This window comes from Glandiceps talaboti, chromosome 10 (assembly GCF_964340395.1).
Source record: "Glandiceps talaboti chromosome 10, keGlaTala1.1, whole genome shotgun sequence".
NCBI classification, from domain to species: Eukaryota; Metazoa; Hemichordata; class Enteropneusta; family Spengelidae; genus Glandiceps; species Glandiceps talaboti.
The window spans coordinates 8399499-8414900 of record NC_135558.1 but is presented as its reverse complement, the minus strand read 5'-3'; the positions used below and the strand labels follow the sequence as shown (position 1 = coordinate 8414900).

At 36.9% G+C, this 15402-nt stretch overlaps 2 protein-coding genes across 2 annotated transcripts; both read right to left on the bottom strand.

Annotated features, from left to right (window-relative positions):
• Positions 1 to 798: 798 nt before the first annotated feature.
• On the bottom strand, positions 799 to 1596 carry LOC144441355 (uncharacterized). Its single transcript, XM_078130911.1, has one exon. The coding sequence runs from the start codon at positions 1594 to 1596 to the stop codon at positions 799 to 801; it is 798 nt and encodes a 265-aa protein (XP_077987037.1).
• Positions 1597 to 10469: 8873 nt separating this feature from the next.
• Positions 10470 to 11033, bottom strand: LOC144441354 (uncharacterized). Its single transcript, XM_078130910.1, has one exon. It carries the CDS (start codon positions 11031 to 11033, stop codon positions 10470 to 10472), a length of 564 nt encoding a protein of 187 aa, XP_077987036.1.
• Between the last annotated feature and the right edge of the window lie 4369 nt (positions 11034 to 15402).

The following is a 15402-nucleotide window of genomic DNA, read 5'->3' as shown; positions in this document are numbered from 1 at the left end:
AGAGATAATAATAATAATAATAATAATAATAATAATAATAATATTAATAATAATAATAATAATAATAATAATAATAATAATAATAATAATAATAATTTATTTATAAAGCGTCAGTATCCACAAAAAATGTGATCAAAGACGCTGTAAGCAATTCATACAATACAAATAACAGTTAAAAAGCAGTTTTAAAAAGTAAAGTTTTAACATTGGATTTAAAAGCAGATAAGGTAGGTGACTGACGGATGTTGAGTGGGAGATTATTCCAGAGAGTGGGAGCAGCAACACTAAAAGCACGATCACTATATGTCTTAGTACGTGATCGAATGGGGCAGAGTTTGAACTGATCAGCTGACCTTAAATTACGACGTGGAACGTATAGTTCTATCAAGTCAGAAAGATAAATTGGTCCAAGCCTATGAATGGATTTAAAAATAAGAACTAAAATCTTAAAAACAATACGTTCAGAAACAGGTAACCAATGCAACTGATATAAAATTGGAGTGATGTGAAAGGTGATTTTGGAACGAGTTACAATTCTAGCAGCAATATTTTGAATACGTTGAATACGATTGATTAGGTACTTCGGAAGCCCAAATAAAAGTGAATTACATGAATCTATTCGAAATGTAATGAATGCATGAACTAATTGCTCAGTAGCAGGTTGAGATAAATACTTTTATGTGAACGAAACCGCTGCCTCTTGGGCGGTGCCTCTTCGACCGTGCCGTGAAAGAGGCTGTGGTTTGCGATGATGGCGCATGTGAAATGTGTCAATATTATAAAATACAAACACTCATGCTAATCAAGATGTAACCTTCTTTCCCGTAGCTTATTATAAACTGGCATGGATTCTTCAATTGCTATTTGAAATTCGCGCGGTAACACAGAAATGTCAGCATCATTAGGTTTCCATGGTATCTTCTGTTTAAAACCATCACTTTGTAAGAAGTCACCAAACCAACTTTCATAATCATCGTACGGATCGTCGACCACCATATACTTGGGAATGCTATTGCGATCCCAGTGTAACATACTCTCGTTGAAACACAAGCCAACGGCGTGGCAGTATTTCTCGAACATTCTCGCGGGATCACGTTGAATATCATCTGCATCCACAACAACGATTTGTCTGTCTGTCACGGTCATGTTGATGACGTAATCATACACCTCGCCAAACGCTTTAAAGTTTTTAAAATCGGACGGCCAGGGTTTGTCACAGTTGATGGAAGACTTTTTCGTGACCTTGTACAATGATAAAAACACCTTGACGGGATGACGTATTAGAAACGTGTGTTGATATCCAGTCGGTAGGTACTCCAGTTTGGATGTAACAGTATGCGCCATGTCTTTCAATACCACGTGATTTTCTGGAGGGGTCTCCTTGTCAAGTCTTCGCTTGATATCTTCAAATTTAAAATTAGGCTTGATTGGTATATGCCCGTATAATTGGCTGAGTCTATCCTCACCAAAGTAGTAGGCATCATGATATATTTCGAAGTATGTTTTCACTTCCGGTGAATTTGCCATCACTCGACAAAAAGCTGAGGACAAACTACGTGGTGAAGACCATATGATAATTTTTCTTCTGTCGTCCATGATGTTGAAGTGCAGTTCCGAAATATTGATTCCTGTAAGGGAGGTGCTCTTATTTAAGTCGGCGGTAATCACATGTGTTGCCCGCGGTTGTCAAAAACCGCCCTAGTCTTGCTGCTAGACGTTCGGGCTTTCTTTCACGAGTATAAAGTTGGCGTCAGATTCAGATTCAGATTCAGCTAGCGTCATATTGAGCGTCAGATTCAGCGTCAGATAGCGTCAGATCCGAAGACACCCGACGGACTCAATCAAACATGAAATAATACTGTTGAGACTACAGGGAAATATTCCGCTTCACAGCCTTTTGATTGAAGTTGGAATGTCTCTGCTTGCACAATTTTTATTTGGGAAAAATATGTGAAATAGAGTTGAAATACTTGCAACCGAGACATTGATAGCCCCAAGTTCAGCCACTGCATGTTCGTTGGTTGATACTTTTTGCCAATAATGTACATGGTGTCAGTAAAAGCTAAGTTTACATATGTAATATGTTGTCATTTTTAAAAATTGAATTTAAAATTTAAAAATTGTGCAAGCAGAGACATTCCATCTTCCATCAAAAGGTTGTGAAGCAGAATCTTTCCCTGTAGTCTCAACTGTATTATTTCAGTTTTGATTGAGTCCGTCGGGTGTCTTCGGATCTGACGCTATCTGACGCTGAATCTGACGCTCAATATGACGCTAGCTGAATCTGAATCTGAATCTGACGCCAACTTTATACTCGTCTTTCTTTCGATGCTATAACTATAAGCGAACGTAGTTCGCATGTGAGGGCTTGCCCGAACAGTGTAGAGAATGTCATTTTCAGACCGGACATTCCATTGAGATTACGATAAGCGGTGGGTTGGGCCATATATGCATATATATACTTTAATATATTCAATCTCTGCATGCAGGTGTTGACAAACACATTTATGTCATTACTATGTCTTATCAGTTTATGGTAATTGTGTTTGATGAGTGTGTAGCTCGGATGTTCCATCCTCGATAGCGTTGTTCGGCTGTGTGTCGTATTTTATCGGAAGAACATCCGAGGGCTAGCTGATAGACTAAAACCGCCCGTGCCTGCCCTTGGAATATTCATAGGGTTATTACTATTGTTTCGTGTGAAATTCATGTTAATTTTTGCCAACATATCTCATTGTGTTCCCCATCATCTGAGCAATTAAAAAATATATGTTGGCAATTTTTATTTCAATATTGAGGGTAATTTTTGCAGCAGTTTCATAAATGATGTAAGATCATGGTCTTTCTGTATATTGATGGCAAATTAAAATATGTGAACTGTACGATTGCTTTATATCTGTATACATGTACTTATGGGCATCCTGTAGACTATAAACTTGTAGACAGTTGTATAATTTTGCATTTTAATCACAATATTATAAATTCCGGCTTCTTTATTTGCATATCATTTGCATATTATGTATGATGCTTCCAGTTTATTTGATTTCCTGTATTGTTTGATGTTGGTGATTGCTATTCTTTCAAAAATGTATGCCAACCATGAATTATTTCAGTTACTATGATATGAATACTCTGGTTGGTTTTTATCTTTTAAAGCACTAGTAAGTCCACACCTTGACTATGCTTCCCCAGTGTCTTCCCCACATATATACGAGTAGGGATATTGCATTTTTGGAAAAAGTGCAGCGTCGGTTCACCAGGATGATTCCGCAGCTTGGTGGCTTGAATTATGAGGACAGTTACGCATATTGAAACTGACAACTTTAGAAACTAGATGAATTAGAGCTGATTTGCTTGAAGTGTATAAACTTTTCCATTTACATATTCTCCTTGATCCAGTTGTCTTTTTCAAAGTATCTACTTCGACAACAAGGGGATATAGATTGAAATGATTTAAAGACAGATCCGGATTGGATATACCAAAATATTTTTTCAGTCGACATGTTGTAAACATTTGGAACTGTACAGTTTACCAGAAAGGGTTATTGTCATTACTACACCAATTAAATCATTGTAATTACTTAGCAATTCTTTTAATCCAGATTGGATATACGTAAATATTTTTCCAGTCAATATGTCGTAGACATTTGGAACAGTTTACCAGAAAAGGGTTATTGTGACTACATCAATTAATCATTTTATAGTGTGTATTGATAACACCTCAGAACAGTAAGGGGTCTATAAAAGCCTCAATGGTTTCCTTCCCCATGTACATTCATGGGTACATGCATCGTAAAAAAAATAAAGGCATTCATTTATTGCATAGAACGACCCTTGCCAAATGATATGTCCTTTTGACCAATTTCGGCGTATTGGTGTGGCTTGTTATCAAGTGTACATACACACATTAAAAATATTCCTTTTCAGATCTGGCATCTGGTTTTAATACGTATCTTCACATGTAGTATTGAATCCTGGACAGGTACATTCTACACAGGATATAGAGTCCAAGTTTAGGTCTACACAAAATTTGAAATTTTACCTCTCAATATTAGCATACAAGTTACATAAATTGGACCTCTTGCAAATATTAGATAGAAAAGAAACATCACTCAGTAAAACACCTTTAGAAACATTCAGAATGTTTTACCCCCACTTTGGACCAATTGAGATACTTTCTAGAGCAATGGAAAAAGTCAATATGACAGTTAGTTTAGAACGTTTTTGTTATTTGTTCTGTATGCAGTTCTTCCTCTACGTTCTGTATAAATATCATATTAAAAAGTAAATGAATCGTTGTTAAAGGCATTTCATGAGTGCTTATTAATTTCCCACTTTGCAATGGTGTCAAAATGAGATAGGCTTAGTCATCAAGTTGGCATGTGACTACTTATTCCCAGCAATGAAGGTTATTTGTGTATGAGACGTTTACGTTGAGGATTTGAATGTCAGATTTTCTTTGAGTACTAAAACACGCGGAATGATAGCTAACAATGCAATAAAATTTGATTTAAGATACTATTTTCTGGTGGGTTGGGGTTGGGTGGTACATTATAATCTGTCTCTGCTGTTACTTTCAACCTTTATTCATGACTGACCAAGAGGAAGTTCGTTGCGTAATCGAATGTAAGAGTGCCTTCACGCTGAATAACTAAACTAAATATGCATATATTCATATTGTTCCTTTGAAATATTATAAAAGAAATTCTTCAGATACTGAATTTATCATCTTTATTTTATACTACATTGTCCTTGATCTTGTTTTATTTTAGAATTTCGATGAAATAACGTAATCAAATGTAACAGCGGAGAACACGTCTATTCATGTTGTTCCTTTGAATTGACATGTAACGCCACCCAAATAGCTATACTAGTAGAAACGTAGACAATGCATACGACATAATGGCGCGAGTAGTTTTGAATACAAATAATTGGGTCTATTCACTCGAATGCATAACTTTGTATAGTAACAATTCAATTGATGCTATGCTATTGATCAACAATATTTTTATATCAGATGTAAACTGAATGCCTTCAATAAAGGCAAAACTTTAGATTGCTGTTCCTTCACGCCTTGTCGAAAGAAAAATTCTGCGGTACCAGACATGATATTGCATATCCATTAGTTACTACATCAATAAATAAAACGTAGCTTTGGAACTCATTTTTCATATCCTCTTCTGTAAAAGTTGAGTTTGCTGTATTTTCAACCCACTGTAACTTTCACTAGAGTTTAGTTCACTATACGAAATGTCATATTTGACCATGTCTTTCCACCGTGGTAAATCTTTAGCAGAGGATGTGTAAATGTGGTGAATATGAGACGAAGTGACACCTTTGACTTAATTCACCTCCGGTGACCTCTTTCCTGGGGCTGTGAACAGTCAAAAGTATCACTTTGTCTCGTACTACCCCTTGACAGAGATGGTAGTTAGGTGGGTCACAGGTAGGGTAAAGGTTGGGTAAAGGTGGGTAAATTTGACTTTTCGCATAGTTAACCTCAACTGAATCTCTTCTTTCGTGCCAGTAAAATCAGGCAATGATTTATATTAGTCAGGTCTACCACTCAAGTAGTTGTTTTGTCAACTATTTTTGTCCTTGTTACGACGTCTACTCAAATAAAACCTACCTAAGAGTACCCATTCATTCTCATTCAGGCTACTAGCCTACCATCCACAGACACCACCACGATCTAGGTTAGTGTAATCTGTTCACCTTACGAGATTCGCCAAGTTTTATTACAAAAGGGAGATGGATATATTCACTTGTTTCAAAGATGGTAAATGTAATTTGCTAGTTAAACTTCAGTAATTGTACGTGTATTAATGTCGTACAGCTCGATTTAGTTTTAGTGGAGATTCACGATTAACCCTGGGCTTCGCATCACCGTTTCATAGCTGACCCCCACAGGCTACCTGTTCCGAATATATGCATGAACCCTTTATTGTTTTGATACTGAGAGGTATGGCATGCAAAAATATACATGTACAAGTATACAATGATATTTTCTCTATTTTATCGATTAAGTAATATATCTATTGCGATCAGAAGTGCTTATTTTTAATCAGCTCACACATCCATATAACACCAGAGGATGAGTGCATCCTTAAGTGTGCATTCTTAAGATCTAGCCTAAGTACTGAAAATCACTAAGGGACCGGTCAGTTTCTCGAGCCTGGGGGGGGGGGGGGGGGGGCGGTGGATTCTTAAATCGGGCCGACAAAAAGTCACTGACCCCCCCTATCTGTAAAACCAAACACAGGCTGACCCCCCTATCACTTAATTCTAAAACATAATGACCCCCCCCCCCCCATATATAATATTCACATGACAGGTATTTTTTTATCGTGACTCAGTGTGGACTGCTTGACTGTCTTGCATCTACTTTATAAGCTAGATCCCGGGTTAGCACTATCATATTTATAATTATTGACTACACAGGGTAAATATATTCGAAAAGGAGTTTAATTATAGCATCTTGGCAGTGAAAGGTAGGGAAGCTTGAGAAGGGAATATGTACATCTCTTATTGGGGTCCTAGGGGGTCTCCCCCTAGAAGCCCAGGAGGTTTTTAACTCTGAAAAGTCAATTTTGAGACTATTCAGACATTTTCAGAAAATAATTTCCAAGCTTTACAAGACAGCACCAACATGTAAAATGCAACTACATAAGGTTGAAATATTTTTGAAATATAGTTTTTGATAGGATCTTGACAGTAAGAGGTAGGGGGAAGATCTCTTGACTAGGATGTGTACACCTCATGTGGGAGGGGGGTCCTAGGGGGTCTCCCCCTAGAAGCCTTGGAGGTTTTTAACTCTGAAAAGTCAATTTTGAGACTATTCAGACCCTTTCAGACAATAATTTCCAAGCCTTACAAGACAACACCAACATGTTAAAAGCAACTATATACATAGGGTTGAAATACTTTTGAAATATACTTTGATAGCATCTTGACAGTAAGAGGGGAAGAGCTTGAGACTGGGATATGTCCACCTCATGTGGGGGGTCTGAGGGGGTCTCCCTCTAGAAACCCTGGAGGATTTTTACTCTTAAAGCCAATATTTAGGCTATTCAGACCCTTTCAAGCAATAACTTAATCCATGCTTTACAAGACAGCAAGTATCAGAAACTATTCTTTATAACTTACACTAAGGGTTGAAATATGTTCTTAAAAAGTTTAAATGGCATCATTATATACATGTAGTAAAGGTCAGCACATCTAATGGTAGTATCATTGGTAGGGGAGATTTGGAGTTTAAGGCAATTTTAGACTATCTTGGCAAACGTTTCAGATCTTGAAAAGACAATATCATATCAAATTAGAATAGGGTGAAAATATTTAAGAAAAGTTTAATACCATTATGACAGTGAAAAGGTTGTTGGTGCATCTGATTGTTGGTTGAATGTATGCGTGACCTCTGGGGGTGAGGGAGTCCTAGGGGTTTTTCCCCTGGCAGATCTGGAGTTTTTTGCTTGAGATACTAAGGCAATGTTTAGGTTATTCATAACCTTTGAGGTAATATTTCCAAGCTTCGAAAAGCTAATGTAAAACGTTTTTAAATGAGTTTCTCATATCACATAAAATGGACACGTAACATTAGTATATAGGGGCATTAATATTGCATGTTGTATAATAAAGTCACCGGTATGTTAGAGAACTTTAGGTGGTCATACCTAGTGTATAATAGTAACTGGAATCTGATGAGATGTGGTGATTTGTAGTGTCAATAGCATGACGAGTAGAACAATTTAGATTAACTTCATTTATAAACTATCTATGAAAATTACCATTACGAAACCTTCAAGTTCACTTTTGCCCCAAACTGCAATATAAGCGAAGCATTGATTGTGAAACAGCCAAGTATTTACATGACATGTTCTGTAACTAGTGTGGTAGGTAGGTAATACCGGTACATGATATGTATATGAATATGTATAGTTAGGTTTGAACTAATAAGTAATGTTAATGAATTCATGTAAGAAACAGGGACAAGAACAAATATTGACATGTACCACATTTGAGACAAGGCTATATGCCATTGTAGAAAGGATTTTTTTCTTCCATCACAATCTAAAACACAATGACCCCCCCCTATCCACAATTTTCAAAACAGCATGACCCCCCTACTGCCAATTTCAAAAACAGGGTGACCCCCCCCCCCTACCAATCCACCGCCCCCCCCCCCAGGCCGAAGAAACTGACCGGTCCCTAATTATCACTAATAACTCATTACAATTACAAGCTATACGGTATTATCAAACTTGATGACACATGCACCTTGTTATCATTAATGTATGTACTAAATTACATTTTATTTAAAGTTTACATTCTTAAGATATAACCTAATTACTGCAAAACCACCAATTATGTAAATAACTCATTAATATTGCAAAGGATAACAATAGGGTTGGATAGGTAACTGAATAAACATTCTGCTAATGAACACCTATACATAGTTTATCCACTTGCCTAACCATCTTTGCAATATATATCCTCATTTGGAAGTTGCTATGGGTGTGGCCTTGTTGCTAGGGCCAGGCATATGTAACACTGTCCAATTTTTGTATGTTTATCCACATATGGCCCTTAATTCTATGTTTGCCATTGTAAAATCTTTAAAATGATTGGTCTGCAAGTCTGTTAAAAATTAAAAATAATTTTTTTTAAAGATAGTAAGTTTATGAGTACCTGTTGGTGATACTTTCAATTCATAATCATATTTTAATATTCTGCATGACGTAGAAATGGCAAGTAAAGTCAGAAGGAACATTTGAATTGTTTGTTTTATTGAATTTGCCCAAATTTCAGCGATAAACAAATAATTTTCATTCAGATATGCACTCATGGGTTTCCTAACCCTGGCAAAGAGGGCGTCAATTTAATTTTTTTCATCTAATTGAAGACATTTAGGGTCGTTTGGGTCATGAGAAACAGAATTAAGGCTGCCCTTACATATACCTACCAATTACTGTTATCTTTACCATATACGTAATGTTCTGACTGTTGCTGTGGACATGGTCTTGTTGGTAGGCATATTTGCATACATGTTTTGATATTTTTTTTTGCCTGACTAACCAAAAATGTTGTTATCTTTACAAAATATACTGGCATTGTTGGCTGTTGCTAAGGCCATATCAATGGAAGTTGACTATAATCACGGATTCATGGGTTTTCAATGCCTAACCAATGGTTAAGAATAGGGTCTTGGGGCCAAATTTTATTTTAGCCCCCTCAGACTAATTTTGAAGTTAAAAATTGCCAACATGTATTTTTTTATATGTGGTCCTATAATGAACGTAACCATATATGTTTCATAAAATTAACATACATTTCACACGAAAACCCATATGCCCCTGCACTAGTAGTCACAATAACCCTTTCTGGCAAACAACGATTTAGCAGGCCACAGTGTGAGAATGACTTGTTGACATCTTCTACACCACTTGCACAACGATCACATGGTACTTTTTATTGGAAGAGTGTTTGCATTAAGGCTCCTGGTGTACACCAATCTGACCACAGTCACGTGTAATACGTTTATTCTACAAGTCACCGATACCGGTACCGGTATTTTTTGAATATCATAAATAACTATAATAACATCATTATTTTGTAGTATGATCATTCTAGACTAGAATATCACCATCCTGGAAATGGTGGAAGTTTAAAGTTAATTTTTTTATTTATCGAAGTGTTTGTTTAGCTACTTCATTTTCAAGCCACGGAGATAAATACTTGTATGTGAACGAAACCGCTGCCTCTTGGGCGGTGCCTCTTCGACCGTGCCGTGAAAGAGGCTGTGGTTTGCGATGATGGCGCATGTGAAATGTGTCCATATTATAAAATATACACTCATGCTAATCAAGATGTAACCTTCTTTCCCGTAGCGTATTATCAACTGGCATGGATTCTTCAATTGCTATTTGAAATTCGCGCGGTAACACAGAAATGTCAGCATCATTAGGTTTCCATGGTATCTTCTGTTTAAAACCATCACTTTGTAAGAAGTCACTAAACCAACTTTCATAATCATCGTACGGATCGTCGACCACCATATACTTGGGAATGCTATTGCGTTCCCAGTGTAACATATACTCTCGTTGAAACACAACCCAACGGCGTGGCAGTATTTCTCGAACATTCTCGCGGGATCACGTTGAATATCATCTGCATCCACAAAAACGATTTGTTTGTCTGTCACGGTCATGTTGATGACGTAATCATACAGCTCGCCAATCTCTTTAAAGTTCTAAAATCGGACGGCCAGGGTTTGTCACTGTTGATGGAAGACTTTTTCGTGACCTTGTACAATGATAAAAACACCTTGATGTGATGACGTATTAGAAACGTGTGTTGATATGCAGTCGGTAGGTACTGTAACTTTATACGCCATGTCTTTCATTACCACGTGACTTTCTGGAGGGGTTTCCTTGTCAAGTCTTCGCTTGACATCTTCAAATTTACAGGCTTTATTGGTATATGAAACACAAGCCAACGGCGTGGCAGTATTTCTCGAACATTCTCGCGGGATCACGTTGAATATCATCTGCATCCACAACAACGATTTGTTTGTCTGTCACGGTCTTGTTGATGACGTAATCATACAACTCGCCAAACGCTTTAAAGTTTTTAAAATCGGACGGCCAGGGTTTGTCACAGTTGATGGAAGACTTTTTCGTGACCTTGTACAATGATAAAAACACCTTGACGGGATGACGTATTAGAAACGTATGTTGATATCCAGTCGGTAGGTACTCCAGTTTGGATGTAACAGTATGCGCCATGTCTTTCAATACCACGTGACTTTCTGGAGGGGTCTCCTTGTCAAGTCTTCGCTTGATATCTTCAAATTTACAATTAGGCTTGATTGGTATATGCCCGTATAATTGGCTGAGTCTATCCTCACCAAAGTAGTAGGCCTCATCATATATTTCGAAGTATGTTTTCACTTCCGGTGAATTTGTTATCACTCGACAAAAAGCTGAAGACAAACTACGTGGTGAAGACCATATGATAATGTTTCTTCTGTCCATGATGTTGAAGTGCAGTTCAGAGATGTTGATTCCTGTAAAGGTAAAGTTACCATGAGTGTAGACCCTACCTGATTAATACTTACTAATGACGAGAACCCGGTTTCCTTTTTTATCATGTTATAGTTAATAACAGATCACTCTTTTTCTCGTGACAAGTCACCAAGACTGCACTGAAAGTATGTCGCAAAACAACTAGAATATATGTGAGAGTAAGAGTAAGAAATTTAAAAGTCGTGTTCTCACCAGGCTAGAAAAATTAGTCGTCTCCCCCCCCCCTCCCCCGCCCATCCATATTCATGGATATTCACGGAAACAATACAAACGAATCTAAGTAACATATATGGAGATAGCATAGAGAATCCTATGGCCTTTATAATGTTATACAAATAAATGTGATCTAGCAGGCTCATCAAATTGGATTTTAATGGAAAGCTTTCAGAGTTTTAATCTTTTACAATTTTCTGGGGCGGGGTTGGATATCGCCTCTTTGCTTATCCTAAATCGGTTCTCGATAATAATTATTATAAAAAAACTTCTGTGTACAGTGCGATCAAAACGCCAGCGACTTTAAACGCTGGCTTTATATGTCTAGCTCTAACATATCTTCAATTTGAACTCAAAGTTATGTACTCATCCAAGTTCAAGCATGAGCATTTTACCAACGGCTGTATATCTCTTTGCTTGTCGGTCTGTTGGCTTCTTTATTGCTGGAAAGTTACTCCATAAAATTAAATACTGTAATAAACCCGGGATAGTAGTAGTGGTGGGGTGGGGAGGGGGGGGACAAATTTGAGACCATGGTGTGTCGCCGAGGTTCAAAAACATCTACCCATTTCTAAGGAATGTTATTGTGCAGCGAAATGCTATTAAGTAATTTTCGGCCATTGGCCATTTATACAATGACTTCTCGAGGATATTACCCTGTAATGACATGATACAGACGATTGGCAGGCGTGATTTGATTGTGAATTTGAAAGCCATTTTGGCTGTTAATCGAGAATAGGACACAATTCATGGAACAGGTACCTATCGGAGGAAACATTTATACGAAAACTTATGTTTAGGGGATTTTCGTGTTAAAGTTATTATGACCAATGGAGGAGGTGGAGGGGTACAGTTACCTTCCAATGAGAATATCTCCCAGGCTCAAAATATCTCAAAAGTCGTTCGTGTAAGTCGTGTTCCACCGACCAGGGAAGTGGACGCCTAGATTGATGTCATGGAATAACGCCATCAACGGGGTACACTTTATAATTATGCGTCCTCGTTTGCTAAAAAGCTGGGTGAGGGTAAGCGTTTTAATCCATTAGAGGAACACCCTCAACTCGAGCAGAGGTCTCGCTGACTGGATTAGTTGTATACCTAGGCCTGTTTGTATCATTAGTATCTGAACTGCTTGTTCAGGTATTGTGACCCAACCAACTGACAACAACATCCGTGATCATGGATCTCTATTTTTTGCGAAAACGACTCGGTAGGTGACGCCATACCCCATCCAAGATTTTAAGGGTACTTGTACATTAGGTACATGTTTGAATTGGTTTTAAAATGTCATTCTAAACAGATGACTTGTCATATTTCATCTTAAGCTACCTAATTTGGGATAGATATATCAAAATAAAAAGACTGGGGTGGCCAGACCGAGCATTCATTTATTCACTTTTGCTAGAACACTTCTGCAATTCTGGAACATACAAACACGAATTCATACCGAAATTTTAGACCACTTGTTTTATTTCATCGCATCTATCTATATGTCCATCCATTCATCCATCTCTCCCAATCGTAATCGAAATCGCATATAACAATGTTATATCAAAATATTTCTATAAATGAAATGCAGGAGTTTATACCTCATCCCATTCATGACACACAAAAGGAAATACATTTGCTCAGACAAAACTAAAGGTATTACAGAAAGTCCACGAGAAGAAAGGGGGTCAACAACAAAGCAACACGAACATTGGAATATCATATTATGTTATTGACCATCACACGAGTTTAAGGGTCTTCAAACACATGAGTGGTGGAACGCACAGCCTGAAACACACGACTTGAATGACAGATGAAAGCTATGAAAGATATATATATTATAGAGCTTTCAAATGTTCTTTAGGGGAGGGGAGTCTTAAGACTTCCCTAGATGTGGGAGTCTACATGTGATGAAATATAAGATTTGGCCAAGAAAATGGTATAGAAAATCTTTTATGGAGAAATTGACCAAGAAATTGAATGAACATGGTATAGAATTTGCAGAAATGGCATTTTAGTTTACACCCATTGTTGTGTTGCTGTTACAATATACTGCTGTACCAGCACTGTTGCTGACCTTGTGCATTTTAGTGGTATGTAATTATATGTAATGCTTTAAGTTGGAGCATGTCATCATAGACATCCTTGCTATTTGATGAGTACTATAGTCATGAATATAGACAGGTAGATATGTATATAAAAAGTCGTTGGGGAGGGAATATTGGTATGAGAGTATGTGGCCTTGGTTTAATTGTTTGGATATATTGTTTTGAAGATGTGAAATGTTTCTCCATTAGAATAGGAATAAAATGTAACTGTATAAAACGTAAGCTGATGTTGAAAGGAATTTAATTTATTAATTACTATTGTAGATTCCTTGTCTTACCATGTTTTACCATCGTCACTCTTTACGATAACTTTATCGCGAGGTAGATCCAAGAAGTCAAGTTTAATAGGTGGAAAGCTCGTTTGGTGTGACGAAATGTTGATGACATGGATTTCCAACTGTTCAAAGTCATCCAGATTCGGCCTTGTGCACCACAACTCGATTTCCAGCTCAATTGGACTTTTGACGGTTTTGGGAGAACACATAACCAAAATTTAGAGAGTAGTTTATGCCTCCTCTGTAAATGTCTCATATGAAACTATGATAAGTCAAATAAAAGATGCAGTGTCTTCTAAACAACTAGGGGCTTCGAAAACTGCAATTAATTCTCAAAAATGCGAAAACACTATAGAGGTTAGATAGCAATAAAAAAAAATGTTTTATCCCAACCTGTCAGTTATCAAAAATGCCATAGGTTTTGTGTATTATGAAATTGCAATGCTTCACTACACTGTTCCCCTTTCTTCTATGTGCGACCCACTCCTCTCTTTTCATCAGTGTAAAATTATAACATCTTCGTCCCCATTTGTAGTAAACACAGTCAGAAAATGAGACAGCATCAATTTGAACTTGAGACCCCTTAACACTAGAGGGTTGCACTATCAACAGTATCCCCAGTAATCATCTGATTTGTCAACAAAGACAATGATCCAGCTCCATATAAGCATGTGGTGCGGTTGAAACAGCCAAATTCCATATCACACTTGAACTACAACTGCTGAATTCGCATTCTCATGAGTGAGTTCATCCATGGTCAGGCTGCCAGAAAGCATTCTCCACTATGTGTTAGAAAACACGTAACTTTGAAAGTTAGATTTTTAAGAATATATATATATATATATATATATATATATATATATATATATATATATATATATATATATATATATATATATATATATATATATATATGCAAATGCAAATAATCACACACACACACACACACACACACACATATATATATATATATATATATATATATAACTCGGTGAGTATCAATCTGCTATAAGACAGTGCTCTATACCGCAGTGGCAGAGCGTAATAGTTTGCCCTACAAAACTATATATATATATATATATATATATATATATATATATATATATATATATATATATATATATATTTGTGTGTGTGTGTGTGTGCGTGTGATTATTTGCGTGGTGTCCAGCAATCATTGAACTGATATGTAAAAAAATGTATGTGAAATGGTAGGGGTGTTGCAATAATGGCATGCCAAAATCACAAAACAATGCAAAGTTACGAAATGATTCATTACGAAATGTGTGACTCTCTCTGTCCATTTAGTTTTTCTAATATTTGGCCGTCAATCGAGAACAAATTTAAAAGATCTACCATCAATGCCCTCGCCTCCTTGCCCTACAATTACAGAAGGCTCCCTGTAAACAGTCCACCAATAGTATTCTGATAGTCAAACGATGAGGGTATTTTCAGACTTGCTTCTTCCATTGCGTTATCGTAGAATACTTCGAATTCAATGAAGTATTAAGTCTTTCTATTATTAAGTCCAATAACGGAACATACATCCGTTTATCCCCGGAGGAGGGTTACAGAAATACGTAAGAACGAATAAAGGAGGTCATGTGAGCCAAAAGCACAAAACAGCTTAGAAATAAATATATATAAAGACTACGATGCAAAACAAGAAAATCAAATACCTGGAGCAAATGCTCAAAAAATAATAGGGGGAAAGAATTGCCTCTATTAAAATGA